At 30.6% G+C, this 17,544-nt stretch overlaps 2 protein-coding genes across 6 annotated transcripts in view; one reads left to right on the forward strand and one right to left on the reverse strand.

Annotated features, from left to right (window-relative positions):
- The first annotated feature begins 3,620 nt into the window (after window positions 1-3,620).
- On the forward strand, window positions 3,621-8,367 carry LOC106772912. 2 transcript variants are annotated; one of them, XM_022786063.1, is made up of 4 exons: window positions 3,621-3,858; window positions 6,026-6,695; window positions 7,200-7,911; window positions 8,229-8,367. In XM_022786063.1, the coding sequence occupies exons 2-3, from the start codon at window positions 6,088-6,090 to the stop codon at window positions 7,891-7,893; spliced, it is 1,302 nt and encodes a 433-aa protein (XP_022641784.1). In that variant the 5' UTR covers window positions 3,621-3,858; window positions 6,026-6,087; the 3' UTR covers window positions 7,894-7,911; window positions 8,229-8,367. The 2 variants fall into 2 exon arrangements, with proteins under 2 accessions (XP_022641784.1, XP_014515029.1); XM_014659543.2 differs by lacking the exon at window positions 8,229-8,367 and having other exon boundaries at window positions 7,200-8,137.
- Window positions 8,368-11,165: 2,798 nt separating this feature from the next.
- The window catches only part of LOC106774021, a 28,557-nt gene continuing 22,178 nt past the window's right edge, over window positions 11,166-17,544 (reverse strand). For 2 of the 4 annotated variants that reach the window (XM_014660818.2, XM_022785960.1), the window contains 7 exons: window positions 16,824-16,895; window positions 16,656-16,752; window positions 16,432-16,486; window positions 15,884-16,012; window positions 15,675-15,792; window positions 14,649-14,731; window positions 11,166-11,950 (listed from right to left, as the gene is read on the reverse strand). In XM_014660818.2, the coding sequence (XP_014516304.1) occupies window positions 11,530-11,950; window positions 14,649-14,731; window positions 15,675-15,792; window positions 15,884-16,012; window positions 16,432-16,486; window positions 16,656-16,752; window positions 16,824-16,895 (975 nt within the window). In that variant the 3' untranslated portion in view covers window positions 11,166-11,529. The remainder of the gene's footprint in view (window positions 11,951-14,648; window positions 14,732-15,674; window positions 15,793-15,883; window positions 16,013-16,431; window positions 16,487-16,655; window positions 16,753-16,823; window positions 16,896-17,544) is intronic. The other 2 variants (XR_001376704.2, XM_014660820.2) reach the window with 2 other exon arrangements.

Below are 17,544 nucleotides of genomic sequence, written 5' to 3' on the forward strand. Positions count from 1 at the left end.
TTAAAAGGGTATTAATTAATGTGCTACAAATTAAAGCCATTGTTGTTTAGGTGCATCATCTTCTCTTGCAACATTTATTGTAAAAACAATTCAAAAATTTCTCAAAATTTTGAATGATATTTGTTGGGATAATGATACTTTCACAACATTTTTTTACAATATTTTATCTACGTATCATTCTGTGATTGGTCCGTGTTGGTATTTATGATTACTATTATTGATTGTGGAATAATTTTAGACCAATCACAAAATGATACATGTTAAAATGTTGTAAAAAATATATTATCAAAGTATCTTTTTATTTTTTAAAATACAGGAGTAAACCTATAATTTTATTACTATTTTAATTTTTTAATCACATTAAACAATTTAGTAAAAGTAAGTTACTCTTTTGGATAAAAAATGTTTGAATTTGGAAAATTATAAAATTATTTTGTGAGATAATTGATTATAAACATTAAAAAACACATTTTTAATGATAATGTGATGTTTTAAAAATTAAACTAAACATGAGAAACAATACTCCAATAATTTATTTATTGTTAGGTTGGACATATTTTAATGGAGACTTATGATATAGTTAATTAATGAGTCATAACTATATTTATTAATTTAAGTTATTTCTTTTATCATATTTTAATACGTATCTCTTTTCTTTTTATTCTGTTTGTAAATATGCTTTCTAGTGAATTTCTTGTATATCGTGAGGTTATATTATGATCAATTTATTGAGTCATATATTTTGTATTTTTAAATAGAAAATATATCTTTTAGTATTTTTAAAATTTTGAAGTTTAGTTTTCATTTTTTTTTTCATTTTAATATTTAAATGTATATTTTTGACAAGAGAAGTAGTTTAAATAACGTCTTCAAAAACTAAATTCGAATATTGGATAATTTTTGAAGAATAAAAAGCTATTTTGTTCTGAAAAAAAAGTTTATTAAAATTAGTCATCATTATTTCAGTGTGAACAAAGTCAAACGAGACGTTATATTTGAATTTTAAAATATTACTTTCACCATTTTAAAATCTCTAAAATACTAAAAACAATATTTTTTTTATATTAATTCGACATAAACCACAAATATTAATCTAAAACAATTCAAATATTGTTTATTTATGCATATTCCATGATAACTCACAGTTTCTCAGACAAAAATTTTCAAAAAATCAAAGTAAAAAAGCATTTATTATCTTAAATAATAACGAAAATACATATAGTCATGTTTAGGAGTTCGAATTTTTGAAAATTTAAAAGTTCTCGAACCATTAACAAAAATTAGTAAATTTCAAAATATATTTTAACTTATTTTCTATATTAATTTGATGTGAATATATCTACAATTTAAAAGCTGAATAGAGAGGTTACAATAAAGTTAGTAATTATGTATATCTATAAAAGAAATTAAATTCAAGGATAATTTTGAAAAGAAATTGTGTATATTAAATATTTTTTTAGATGCAAGGATGAAAAAGGATGGAATAAGTGCGAGTTTAACTATTTTATTTTTATTTTTAAATAAAATTTCATCTTCAATCCTATATTCACATTGAGATATTTATTTAAAGTTTATAGTAATGTCTGATAGAAGTTTGTTTGAAAATAAAATACCAATATATATACACTTGTATTTTTACTATTTAAAATATCAATTAAATAATCTTTTAGTAAAAAACAAAAATCATAATAAAAATATAAAATATATACATCTTAATTTTTAATGTTAAATATCTAGATAAAAAAATATTATTATATAAATATCCCATAAAAACATTAAGTAACAATTAAATAAAAAATAATAATTAAACATTATATTAAAATTATAAAATGTGATAGAAAAATAATTTACAAGAATAAAAGTATATATCAAAAAATGAATTATTAATTGTGATAAATAGTAGATTAAACGTTGGAAATTTGTATTTGAATAAAGCAAAGAAAAATTTCTTTAACAATTTTTTTGACAACTTATTTACAATGCATATAAGTTCAAATATTTTTTAAAATAAATTTAAACAGATTAATAAAATATTAACATATTATTATCAAAAAAATTATTAAAAAAAATTGTTAAAATATCGTTATCCTAAAACAAAATAAGTTTTGTTATATTACACTAAAAGAATGATTATAGAAGAGATGAAGTGAGGCACATGCATCTGATAGCGATTCCTAACTTCATTTCTTACACTCTCTTTTCATTACAGCTGTATTCACGACCAGTTCATTGAATTTATTAAAAAAACTATAAAATTAATATAAACTTTTTTCACAAATTAAAATTAATTTCTTTTATTTATGAATAAATTATTTTTATTTTTGTTTATATAAATAAACTTGTTTGAACATTTTACATAAGATAATGTTTTGTATTTAATATTTATGATTCTATCTTCCAACTATAATGTCAGACTCTTTCACAAAATCCAAGTTCCCAGTTATTCCTGTTCATACTTCATATACAAGCTTCTGGTTCTTCATCATTTCTTTTTAAATATTCAAACTTATTTTCTTCTTCAAGAGACAGCTGTGAAGTTTTTAATTTTTAATTATAAATTACTATAATATTGGTTTGGCAAGACAAATCTATTAAATTAATTATTAAATAATTAAGACAGCTATAATTCAACAAACATCAAATAACTAATGGAAGTTTTAGGTACAAGGGCTTTTTTTTTTTCACTGAAAATTCGGAAGTTATTTATATCTTTTATGGAGTAGAAAAAATAGAGAAATTTGTTTTTAATTCATAAATAAAGCTTTTAATTAAAAAATCACAAAATCCACACTATTTTGACATTATGGGCTTTTACTTGTAAAATCAATGTGTAAAAATAAAAATAAAAACTGATAATCTTAATTAATGCTATATTTATTTGATAGTTTAATAGATTAATTTGAATCACTAATCAATTAGGGGACAAAAATAAAAGTTTTAAAGTTTAAAAGTAAAAGTTAGAAAAAGAATTAAGCTTACACCTCATTTTAAGTAATCATGTTTCGTCCTACTTTTATCAAAAATATAAATCAAGAATTTATTTAAAAAATGTATCTCTATTTATATGATAATGATATTTTAATAACTTTTTTTTATAATATTTTAATATTATTTATGAAATAATATTAAAATATTATAAAAAATATTGTTAAAAGTATCATTAACTTCTTTTATCTCTCTTTTTTATAAAGAAATTAAAAACTAAAAATAGTAAGAAATTAATTGTACTGTTTTTAGTCCTCTCATAATTTATTGACTTGGATTTAATTTATTTATATCATAATAATGAAATTATTCTATCAAATTTTCTTTGTGTAAAGTATTTAACTTTTGAGAGTTTATGATACACATAAAGTAAGAAATGATTTTAAAAGGCAATGAAGTTAGATACAAAATATCTTAAGACTAAAATTAGACATTGGAGTGTTTCTTAAAAATAGAACTAAACCTTAAATTCTTTTGTCAAAATTCCATAATCATGTATATTGGAATGTCATAAAAAGAAAGAAAAAACAAATGTGATTCCTTTACTTTCTCCGTCTGTTTCGTGAGAAATGGTGTAGAGATCATAATTTGTGAATTATTAAACTAATAATTATATTATTATATTCAATCTTTCTCTTCTTTTTCCCCTCTCTCTCATAAACAAAAACACAAAAGCATGCCACAGAAAAAGAAGAGATTGTGCAAACATTCATTGATTTTTGGGTTATTACCCTCGTGATCTGTGCACAATCATCTTCTGCTTCATAATATATACCTTCATCTTCCTTTTTCCTCTTTTCTTACTTTCTTTGTTCAACACCCTTCTGTTGGGAACGACCCTTTTCCAGTTTTGGGATTTGGAGGCTGCAAAAGGTGAGATTTTTCAGCTGGGTTTTGTATGTCATGTTAAAAAACCTGTTTTTTCTTTCTGGGTTTTTTTTTTTTTTGGTTTTATTTTATTCTACTTTGCTGTTTTTCTTTTCCTTCTGGGATTTCTTGTTATGCATGTGAGGCTGAGCCAATGTGTTTTTTAAGGTTTTGTCCCCTGTGTGAAAGGATAAGGGTGTTTGGTGCATTATGTGTGAACTGGGTGAGCTCAAGTTGCATTTTTATGTGCATAATGACTTTGACTTTTTGTTTTATTCTGTTTCTTGTTCTTGAGCTCCACCTGCTGCTTTTTTGTGTATTGCAAATTCAGACTTGGATGAATTGTTTGTTGAGAGGTTTTCGCATCATCACAATTGACTGCTTCTGTAACAGTTTTAAGTTCATTGCAAAAATTTATCATGTGCTTGAGTTTGTGGAATTGGTTTATTCAGTTCTGTTTCCTCAATTCATTTGATATATGGGGTGCTTGAGTTTTGTTGAGGATGGTTATATACTTATACTGCTAACTTCTGACTCTGCTGTAAGTAAACTTGTAAGAAGTCTCGTAATTGGAAAGTGCTTTTGGTTTCTGGAAATGCAAGCTATCTTAGGTTGAAGAGAGAGATGTTGGGGGCATGAGTGTTATTGATATTTTAATATACTTCATAATAGATAGAAAAAACATGGTAGGTCTAATTGACTTTTTTGATTTTGTTCAAAGATTGACATATTAACATGTGATTGGTGTTTTGGTCAAAGATGAGGGTTGTCTCATAACTTCCAAATGGGTTTGAGCTAACCTGATCAGTTATTTGATTCTGTTAATTTCCTTCTACCTAATTTGTCATACTAATGATTTGGTTTAATCTATATCTTTGCTTAAAGTCAAAGAAAAACAGAAAATTTATCTGATTGGTATGACCTGAATTGGTTTCTTGGTGTATGATCAGAGTTTAGCCCCCTTGAAAAGCCAGCTTATATTCCATCTTCTTTTTCTAAGAAATGAGCCTTCACCTGTTAGAGAATGGTATATTTGGTACAGTAATTTTATGGTGTCTTAAGAATTTAAATGCAAAGTTGGTAAATACCACTTTTGTCCTTGCATAGCAATCACTTTAACTGTCATTTGAGTAAATGTTTTGAAATAATATCATTTTCCACTGCACTTTTGGCATGAAACAAAATTATGTTATTTGAAAACTCTGGATCTGTTTCCCCTTCAGAAGACTCTAATGTAATGGGCTACGTATTGAACAGAACACTGAACATTTGCTATCATTCGATGCCTTTAGTCCTTGGTGGCCTTTGGATCTTCTCTTCTGTGCTGTTGAACTTTCTCATCTTTTCCTTTTTTACACTATCAAGTTCTCTGCACTACAAAATTGTGTATTGTATACAGTCTCTTGCCTGATTCACCTTTATATTGCATATACTATGCAAGTTAAGAATTTCAACCTTGTCACCCTTGTTTTCTGTAATTAAATTAAACCTCAAACACTACAATGAATGCTTATATATGTGTGTATGTGTCTATATATATATATATATATATNTATATATATATATATATATGTATATATATATATATATATATATATATATATATATATGTATGTATGTATGTATATATTTATGTATGTATGTACGTAAGGCATTCGTTAACTTTGTCCTGACAACTATATTACTTATTTTGTACATGCCGGTTCACGTTTGGCATTAATCAAACACATTTTAATCATATCTTATCTTATATGGTTAACTCCATTTTTTGACTTCAATTTGTAAGTTCAGTAACAAAGAGTTCTTGTTTTCTTATAAAGCTTTATTTTTGAATGCATATTATAAAGAAACTAGTGAACTTAAACATTGGTTTTATTCTTATATATGGTCTCTTAGCTCCTAAGCTATCATTAAATGGAATCTCTAGATCTAAGTACAGTCTCTTCCTTTGGATATCAGCATATAGTCATGTGGAAATTGGACAACACGGTGTAAATATTTGCTTATCCATCACTATTGGTTCATTGTGCTATGTTTCTTTTTTTTTCTCAGGCATGGATTGTATAAGAACATAAATTTAACTGTTTGATAACTTTTCTGATACTAATCAAACAAATGCATGCTTAATTTTCTCTTTGCTACCTAATCCTTGTTTCTGTCTTATGTTTCCCAGGGCATCTAAATATTGTGAACTAGTGCTTTAAAAGCAATAATGGGGTGGCAATTCTGACAAACATGGATCCTCAGGCCTTCATCAGGTTGTCAATAGGTTCTCTGGGGTTGCGATGCACTGGAATTGAACTGCACACCGGAAAATCTGGAATTCAAACACTCTCCCTACCTTGTGTTTGTGAGATTCGGCTTCGAGGTTTTCCTGTTCAAACATCTTCAGTCCCTGTGATATCCTCAGCAGAAGTTACACCTGACACTCAGAACATTGCCTCTAGCTTTTACCTTGAGGAGTCTGATTTAAAAGCATTGTTAGCTCCTGGATGCTTCTCCAACACTCATGGTTGTTTGGAGATTGCTGTGTTTTCAGGGAGGAAGGCCTCCCATTGCGGAGTTGGCATCAAAAGGCAGCAAATAGGGATCTTTAAAATGCATGTGGACCCCGAGTGGGGTGAAGGAAAGCCGTTGATTCTTTTTAATGGGTGGATAGGTATTGGCAAGAACAAACAGGAGAACGGAAAGCCGGGTACCGAGCTACATCTAAAAGTGAAACTAGACCCTGACCCTAGATATGTATTCCAGTTTGAAGATATCACAACATTGAGTCCTCAGATAGTTCAACTGCAAGGATCTATCAAGCAGCCAATCTTCAGTTGCAAGTTTATTAAGGACAGGTGATATGAAACTTGCAATCTATTTCACTTCCAATCATATTGACCCTTCTCAGAAATCTTTAAAAGTCACCATTTTGTTCTCAAATAACATGCATTCAAGTTTTAAAATTGAGATCAATATCATTGTGAGGTCATGGATGTGTTAAACTATCAACCATTGGTTTCTTCTACAATGACTGAGATTTGTGTTACTGATACTTTTCTTTGCATCCTAAAGCTCACACAAAACACTTTTACCAAGATGTATATGTGGACTGATGTAGTTAACTTGTCTTCTCCTCCAATGGAAGCTTACATTATATAAAGTCTTATCTTAATAAGAACTTGAATCCTGAGTTTTGGACCAAGGAATTAAATCACTGCCTCAAATCAGTATTTGAAGTAGAAAATTGGTAGTATGTTTTCTTTGTTGTTTCTGTCAGTTGGGTCTGATATCTTAGGATATATGCAACGGTAGCTAAACATTTGTTGTTGATCAAACTTTTGATAGTTATGGAATGACAGGGTTTCCCAGGTTGACCCGTTGAGTGCATACTGGACAGGCTCTACCAACGAGATTTCTAACTTGGAGACAGAGAGGAGAGAAAGAAAGGGGTGGAAGGTGACGATACACGATCTCTCTGGCTCGGCTGTCGCTGCAGCCTTCATAACAACTCCCTTTGTTCCATCTTCAGGTTGTGATTGGGTTGCCAGATCCAACCCAGGGTCTTGGTTGATTGTTCGGCCAGACACAGGCCGATCCGAGAGCTGGCATCCATGGGGAAAGCTCGAAGCATGGCGCGAGCGTGGCATCCGAGACACCGTTTGCTGCAAGTTCCATCTTTTATCTGAAGCTCAAGAGGGAGGTGAACTCCTCATGTCTGAAATACACATAAATGCTGAAAAGGGTGGAGAGTTTTTCATAGACACTGAGAAACATCTGAGAACTGCAACTGCAGCAGCAAGTCCAATACCAAGTCCACAAAGCAGTGGAGACTTTGGTGCACTGAGTCCATTGGTTGGAGGTTTTGTCATGAGTTGCAGGATTCAAGGAGAAGGAAAGCAAAGCAAACCGTTGGTCCAACTCGCAATGCGACACGTGACGTGTGTCGAGGATGCTGCCATCTTCATGGCACTTGCAGCAGCTGTGGACCTCAGTATCCAGGCATGTAAACCTTTCAGGAGGAAGGTGAGAAGAGGTTTCTGGCATTCTATGTGAAGAACACAAGGCAAAAATGTATGTGTAAGCACCATCATAGATGTGAATTTTCTGCCTTTGCTTTTCTGCAATGCTTAGAAAAATGTACAGCTTAAGTTAGTGCCCTGCATTGCTCTCTTGTGAATTTTTCAGCATATTATTAGCATTCTGATGCTTGTACAATTAAGCTGCACAAAACAATACCAAGTTAATGAACTTTTTCTAGAATTGACCTCATTCTGAAAAGGGTTCTGTTTTTTTCATAGCTGTTCTTGTATCATCCATTGTCTGAATTTCATAACAAGAACTGATTTATTAACTCAGTAAATTTATTATATATACTTACGGTAATGCAGGTATATGTGCTTCTCTCACATGTCAACACAGCTTGGTTTGTCACTCTCAAATAATATACAATAAGGTGATGAACAAGTAGATGTAAATTTTATTATATAAATTGAATTATATTTAAATATCACTTTTTTTTAAAGTTTCATTATATATGTATATATTTAAATTACTTATGTGAAAAGTTATGTTATACAATTTAAATTTAAGATTGATTATGATAGTAAGTTATGTTTATAGTAGTATTATTTTCTGATAGACTGTATTTTATCTTTCTTAAAGTTATATTTAAATGTTGGAAAATGTTTTTAATCAAAATTGTTGAAATTAAAATTTTATACTTAAAAAATTATTTATACACAATACATGAATAACATATCGCACACAAAATAAAACTTCTAAATCACAGCATTCAATAAACTTAAGTTGAAATTTCATGATTATAATAAATTTCAAGTTCATAATAATAGAACTAATATTGATAATTATATGCTAAGTTTTATTTAGTTTTTTTTTATTATTATTTAGTTATTATATAATATGTTTTTACCCGGTCTAATGAAAATAGGAACGTTCATGAAGGGTTGGAGAAGGTTACTAACATATTATGACCTTTCAAATGATATCAACACCAATTTAATAAAATGAATTACATTGATTCTTTTTAAATAAGATGGAAACTACATTAAAACTATCAAACCTATATTCTACAATTTACAATTTAAGATAATTCTATATTTTACAATCTAAAATCATTCATAATGCATTATATTTAAAATTGTGATTTTTTCTTGATTATATGCATTAAAATATTCTTTTAAATTATCTAATTTAGAACCCTATTCTAGAGTAAGTAATCCTACTTTGAACTATGTAATATTGTTTTAGGTTATTTAGATTACATAATTTTGTTTCAATTTATGCAATATAAAATTATATTAAGAATTACAACATTTCAACGTTTTAGATTACACAATCTATATATAATATATTTATTATATATTATGAATACATTGATATTTTTTTATTATATAAATGTGAAAAGAAAGTATAAAGATGAAGGAAGAAATTATCATCTATGGATTGGACTTGCAAAAGCAAATTACTTTCAAGATGCATAATTGGTTGTAGGACTAATTTTGTCTAAACATATAATGGAAGACAAAAGCATGTAAAGGGAATAACAACAAGTGACAAAAGTTTGAGGCAAAAACCTTCAACAATAATTTAAAGGTTAACCAATTTAAGTAAAACTATAAAAATGTGAAATCCACATTAAACTCGTTAAAAGTTAGTTCCCATTCTCTAGTTGAGATGATTATTAGAGTGTTAGGATAACACTTCAAAAATATGTTTAAATGTCTGAATGAATACCAATTTGTTCAAATTGCCATATTTTCAATCCTTCAACTCAACACCAATAAGACAATTTCAAACCACACAAAACCAGTTCACTGCATCAAATTATTTAACCATTAAACCATCCATTTCAAACAGGCCAGACATGCAATTTCACATTCTCAAAACATTTAAAGCATAAAAAAAGATATTTAGCTTCGCTTACTAGACAAACGACCAAAACACTTTAGAAAGCTTAAAATATTTCCAAACATAGAGAAAGTTTTGTCAATTTCTACGAATAACAAAAACATGATCATGGTATACCGCTAGAATTACTAATTAACAAAGACTCAATCTAATAACTTAAAAAACACATACAAGCTAAACGAAACCAACATGCAAAACAATAAGAAAAGACCAAAGAAAATAATTGAAACTCAACTTACTCAAACGGAGAAATTAATCAATTTAATTAAAGAGCTCATCGTAAGAATCAATCTTATGAACTTAGTTCTTCAATTAGATAAACAAAGAATGATAACTCTTAAAAAGAAGTCAAATAACTCTAAAAAAATAATTTCTAAAAAATAATTAATTTTAATAAAATTCATTCATAATTAAATTCTTTATATTAAAACTATTTAATATTAAAATAATAAATTTTCTAAACCACTGTCGCTTCTAAAATGTAATTTTTTAAATCATTACCATTTCTCTTTTCGATAATTATACTTTATTAAGAACGACTTTCGAAAATTCTTCTTAGAATTAGTTCTTAGAATTTGGTTTTAAGTTATCTTCAGAAAGTCCATCACCATTTGAATGAGGATAGGGGGATAGCTGAAGAGGAACCACACCCAATTCTTTGAAGTTATTCACTAATAATAATTTGCAATTATCTGTAATTTGATGTATTTGAGTTTTTAACTCGAGAAACTCACAAAGATGAAATGTCAAAAATTTGCATCTTCATTTCTTTTCTTTTCTAAAACCTGATTTAGAAGTCTCAAACTCGTCTTTTTCGTTTTTGATCATCATTCTTGTACTGTAGTTTAGATAATATAACAAACATCAATTTACTCCACAAATTGTAAATATAAATATATTATATTTTTGGTTCAGCCAGGATGGAGTCAGAGCAGGTGGAGGCAATGACAGTAGGATCCCATGGCTGGAGCTGCAGGTGATTTAGTAATACTTAAATAATTTAAATATTTAATTTTTTTTTTCAAATTATATAGATTGTCATTTTAATTTTTAACTACTATATTTATAAGTAAACACTTCGTATTGTTATAAAAAAAGATTGAATTAACCCACATTAATTGTTCTTCAATAAATATATAAAATATTAAAAAGAATAAAATATTATTAAATATTTTCAACTATTAATTTTATAATAATACTTAATAAAATATGCAAACACTTTATATTTATATAAACTAAATAAATTGAGTCAATTCACCTTATACTTCAATAAATATACAAAATAATTTAAAAAAAAATAACATTTTTAAGTGAATCAATTTACTAACCAAATCATATTATAGAATTTCTTGGTGGTCATTTTTGGTTCATGTAAGCCGAATTAGCTAACTTTAACATTGGTATCCAACAACTACTTTATTGAACACCATTAATAAAAACAGTTACAATCCAGGAATCTATTACAACAGATGAAAAACAAATTTGGTCACAGAGTAAACCTTACAGTCACAATCAAATTTCAATCATTTACAGTGGTTGGAGGCATGTGAATAATCTATGTCTATTGAACAGAAACATGGACCAACATCTAATTCAGCTATACATACTAATCTACAACACTGTTTAACCATGTAGCAGGACCAAAGAGACATGCTGCCCAAGGTTCTGCACAAATTAAAGTTGTACAAATGTCCATTCCCACGGTTTGGTTTTGCGCATGTATATATTGTTATACTATATACACAACTCCATGCTCAGTAGCTAAGAATGTTTCCTTTCCCATTTCCCTTCACGTCTGCTGTCTCTGTCCCTACGTTCTCCAAGTTGCCTTGACTTGCTTCCTCTTGAACTGTGCCTTTGAGAACCGTATCCACTAGACGGGCCTTCAAATGCTGATACTAATTCCGGATCTCCAATGCTGCTGGTGTCCCCTGAATCCTTGCTTCCGTCAACATTTTCTTCGTACATGCTGCCGGTGTCATCCTGTCGGTCACGCGACTGTAAAATAGTAGGAAGTTGTCCCGTGAATGTCCGAGATCCTGAAAGAACTATAGTCGGTGAGGGTACAATTGATGAGCTGGTGGAAGGAATTTCAGACTGTAAGCTTCCACTACCAGCTCTAGTGCTCCCTTCGTTACCAGATCTTCCATTTTCTCTTTCGCGGAATCTATCCCTGGGTCGGCTGAAACAAGATGAGAAACCCAGAAAACCACATGAAGCAATTTATAATGCCATCCTCAAAACTAACAATGACAAGTATTTTAGAAAAAACAAAACAGAAGAGGATGTAATAGTAGCCAAGAGATCAATAGAAAAGGACTCAAACTTTTAAAATGATTCTTGGACCATGGCATGGGATTTTCAGGTCAGGTCACATGTTAGGCCACATCAAAATTACAAGCCACTTCTACAGATAATTATCCCTCTCCCCCCTTGAAAAATAAATATCATTCATTAGGAAGGAAATATAACCAGAGCTGACAATGATATTCTTCGAAAGACAAAAATAAAGCTTAAAACAACACAACCAAAAAAGAGACAGGAAGGAAACTGCCATGACTGCGCCAAAAGGCCAAAAATACAGCTAGAAATCACCCTCCACCAATACCATGATAGCAAACAAGAGACCAATATGATCTCTTGCATCCGTTTCTCTCGCTCTCAATATGCTCGTGAGCTATTTTGTCAGTATTCCAATAATGAGTTTACATCGTCGAGTTCTCTTAAAAGATTGCTTTTGGTGAAACTGAATTTGTATGTTTTCTATTTATTTGTTGGGAAACAAATTATTTATTCTAACAAGTTTATAGCTAAGTGAACTTCAACTAGACAGAAATATGAGAAATATTTATCATGTCATCTTTAGAATATTTTAGATGATCTCATCGTTTTCAGCATCTCTTGCATCTATTTTTCTCACTCGCATCACCTTATATATTCTCTTTCCCATTTAAATTTAGAATCTTATCACTCTCACAAGTAGAACTTAAATGAATTTTCTTAAAAAATAGACTTTTAAGCCTCACTCAAACATCACAAAACTGGTTTATAAGGTGACATCCACTTATATACTATATCTTGACCATGTCTCTAATAGATATCCAACACATCCTCTACTAAAAATTGAACATCGCAAGTTTGAGATTAGATATTTGTATGTAGTCTGATAACATAAGGGTGTCATGATGGACCTAACATACTATGTTAGGTTAGGCTCTAGCACCATTGTAAAAAGTTGATGAAAACTTATATTTATAAAAAGAAGTATCATTAAAAATAATATAAATAATAAAAATAACTCATACATAATTTATAGAATAGGTTGACAATTAATAATATCATTAAAAAAGTTCATAATTCATAAAACACCCATATAAAAAATGAATAAATTTACAAATTCATAAAAACTGGTCATCCCATCTTTTTTCTTCAAATTCAAAATAAACCCTAGACAATACACAAAAGAGTAAAAGCAACATAGGTGCGGATAGAAAAAGGAATAGAAGAACATAAGGCAGCAGCGAAGGTGATGAGTAGCACCAAAGATAGTAAGGGTGGTGAGCATGGACAACTAGGACGCATTGGCGATAGCAAGAGAGCGACAATCACATGGGATTGTAATAGTGTATTAAAGGTATATGAGAGAAGGAAGAGAAAATGAGAGGATGGTAAGGAAGCCGGAACGGTTGTTTGACCGTTATTGAGTGAGTGAAGGAGGGAACCTTATAAATAGGGTGTGTTTTGTACAGGGGGTTAGTTAATTCTTTTGTATACTTGCGTATAGACTGGATATCTATTCCAGTGGAGGGAGAGAGGGCTTCCTAGAAGTGAGACATTGTTCTTTGATTCATACATACAACAATAATACACATACTATTTTACTTTTGTTTGTGTTCTCGAGATCGACTTTTTAACTAAAGAAGCCTATCAGATTGCAAGGCCAACAATCACAAGTAATCCCGAGGGTGACGATCGCAGGGGATTGCCATTGCAGGGGTGGTGACAAGTGCAAAGGTGGGACTGCCAATGAGTGCATTGGCGGTGTCAAAAATCGTTGTTGTGAAACTCATGCCTCATGTGGTTCTTCTCGTTTGGTTTTAATATGCAAAATATCTAGACAATGCACGATCTTCGATCCAACGAGCATCCTTGCATAATCACTTTGATCCATCCAACTTCTGATCCAGCCTCCATGTTAGCCCGCCTGGAAGTGCAAACTTGCTAGATTGTACGAGTTTGCTAGTTTACTCGTGATTTTAACAACACTAACTATATTTGAACCATATCTCTAGTGGGATCTCCATCAAGATATATAAACTAGTCCTTAGCTTATGCTTTATGGCCAAGTGCTGAACCGTTTGATCCTTGCTACCACCTGGTTTCCTTCAACCATTCTTTGGGATCCAAATCTGCTAGTCTGATCATCACTAAAAAACTGTTGATACCCATGGAAACCTTGCTTCCATCCACATTTTCTGCATACGTGCAGCCACTATCATCCAGTTGAAAATATACGACTATAAGATCGTAGGGAGCTTGCTTGAAACTGTACTGCATCTAGAAAGAACTGTAGCTGGTGCCTAAAACTGTACTATATCCTATCCAGAAAAGCTATACTTGGTGAACCAAACTAGAGGAAGGTATTTCAGGTTATATGCTTCCACTAGCAGCTCTTACGCCCTTTACTACCAGATCTTTAATTTTCTCTTTCACGAAATCTATTCCTAGGGTTACTATAGAAGGAGAAACCCACAAAACTCCATGAAGCAAATATATAACCATGGAAAAGCACAAAATTCATCCATTCTTTCCAACAGAGTAGAGAAAGAAACTAATTTAAAGCCAAAACACCATATTTGTGTAACTGATTAACAGCTTACCTATTCTGAGTGGAGGATGAAAAATCACGCCGAGAAGGTCGAAGTCCTGATTCTGCTTGCTCTATCTCACGCTGTAGTTCTCTCTGCATATAATTTAAAGGGTAAAAGTTATTTCAAAAGCCCTAAGCAGAAAATATGCAACCACTAAGCCTACTCAACTCATGATGCAGAATTTTTACTTCTGCTACTTTCTTTGATTAAGGAAAGGAAAAATATTCATATATATATATATATATAATCATAAAACAACAGCCTAGAACTGAAAAAGACAAGCAGAATGGAATTCAACAACCCACTGGCAGTATGTTTTAAGGATTGCTGGAATTGTCCCACATGGCACTTATAAGGAATACTGTTCATCTACAAGTGATTAAACAAATATATCATACAACAGCACAAATCGGTATTTGGATGCTATCTAACATTGTTTTCTTCAATAATTTGGTATCTAGAATTCCTCCCGAGGCAAATTGAAAAAGGGAGTTTATGTCAAGCAACTACCTAGATTTATCCGCATGTGCCAGCACACTCAATAAATCTCTATATAGCTTAAAGTTGATGACCCTAGGCTTTGTTTTCCATCCTCAGCATTGCCAGTCAAATGTAGTGAAAAGTTGTTCCACATTGTCTGGCAACACATAGGATGCTTCCCATAAGACCTGGAAATCCTCCACCCTTGAGTTTGACTTTAATAGTGAGTTAGGCCCAACCAGTAATGTACTCATACTTCAATTTGTATCACATATCTGTATCCAATACATTAGGATACTTCAATTATAGAAAAGTATATTTGCTTAGTGTATTGTGTGTCTAATGGAGACCACACAGTATGTATTTATACTAATTTGTCTTAATGCCTCAGCTATGTTTGAAACTACATGCCAACTTCAATAGTCTCTCTAGAATATTAAGTTTAGTAAGTCTTGATGTGCTGGGTTAAATAACTTAGGAGTTTAAATAATTGTATGAATCAGTATATCAGTATTACAACACGTTTAACAATAACAACTCCCGTAGTGAGATTACCTGTGTTTGCCTCTCCTTCTCCATGTCCAGATTGTAACGCAATTCCTTTGTTTTAGCACGCTCTATTTCTAGCAATCTTTGTCTTTCCAACTCCTTTTCCATTTCAACTGTTCTTTCCCTGTTGAATAGTTACTAAAATCCTCAACTTCCAGTAAAAATATCAAAACAATATAATATCAAGCACCAAAATACTCAACAAGAGCTAAAACCTATCAAGTTCTTGTAGAAGTTCTGCTTCCCGTAAAGCCACTTCTTCCAAATGTTTTTGACGGGCTTGTCTCATAAGTAGTTTCTTTTGCCTACGGGCTGCAATATCTTCTTTAAGTTTGGACTTTTCTCTGATAACATAATAAAAAAAAGTTTCAAATACTTTGCCCATTCCTCAACAGCATAAATGGTTAAGATTTCAAAAAAGGTGAAAGACCGAAAAGAAAGATAACGTTTAAAACACACACAGACAACAAAAATTGACAGTAAACCCATAGTTGCCAATGATTTCAACCGATCATAAAATGATTCAAGCTTAAAGATGAGCAAACCCTACAAATCAAATCATCAAGAAGAAAATACTTCTACAGGGAGATTTACAGAATAGCTCATACTTAAAAGCATGCAAACCCTCTAAATCAAGCCATGCAAGAGAAAATATTTCAAATATAAAACCGAAAGTGAGTAAATCTACAGGGTTTCTACAATTAGTATTATTTTCCAAGAGGATGTTTACTACTGGTTGAAAGAGAAAACTACAACGACTTACAGGGAATGGATGCACTCTTTGATTTGCTGAAGCCTTGACACATCCTTTTTGTTGGCTGTAAAGTTCAAATTTATAAATTAAATTTGAAGGAGGGTGAAGGATTTTCAGCAACTATAACAATGAAGAAGTTACAAGACAACAATAAAAAAGTGTATGAAGACTTTTGTGTCACTTGGTTATAAGAATCAATATGTACTAGACCAAAATGTACTAAAGGGGTAAACCTGGAATCTGACTCAATTCTTTGGAATCCTCCATTCTTCCTGGTAATGAATGTTCCTTTCGTATAATGTCTAGCTCCAACTCAGCCTCCTCGAGCTCCTAGAAAGTATTCAAAGATATGTAACTAATCATATAAATAACAAATGCATTTAGCCAATGATCACACGTACCATATCATCTTGCTCGATCTTCCATGAGAATAAATCAAAATATGAGTGCACTGCTGTTAAATTGCCAAGTACCTGTTGCAAACTTAATATATTAAGAAAATATGACATAAAACAGTTGTAGAAAATTTGGCTACTATGACCAACCAGGATGCATACCAGCTGAAAATAGTATAAACGGATGACCAATTCACATAAACTTTAGTATAAATAGATTGAAATACTTCGTTACCCAATTGAAAAAATATAATATTTTCACTACATGTTCAGAGACCCTTGCATGAATCATAAGTTATATACCAACAGCAGTGCAAATTTAATTGTACTTCCAAGTTTACAAAAGGAAAATGTATGAAAGTTGTGTTGTATATTTAAGAAAATGAACTTTAAACCTATCTCAACCTCATACAATTGGTTTGTAAGTAAAGTTTGCATCCATTTATATAATAATATTTGACCATATCTCAAATTGGAATCTCAACCAATATATTCATTGTGTACTGTCGTTTTATGATATATCAGGGTCCAATAGAATCAATCATAAATGCATACAAATAAATCAAATCCCTTAATTGTGGTAACTGCATCCATAATTTCTAGTTAATAGCTATTTACATATTAAACATGTGTTATATATGCTATCTGACACATTAAAATCAAAACAAAGAATAGTAATTTTGGTTTATTCACTCAGAGTCCACAAACTAGGGAAGGATTAGATATT

Source organism: Vigna radiata, chromosome 9 (assembly GCF_000741045.1).
Source record: "Vigna radiata var. radiata cultivar VC1973A chromosome 9, Vradiata_ver6, whole genome shotgun sequence".
NCBI lineage: Eukaryota > Viridiplantae > Streptophyta > Magnoliopsida > Fabales > Fabaceae > Vigna > Vigna radiata.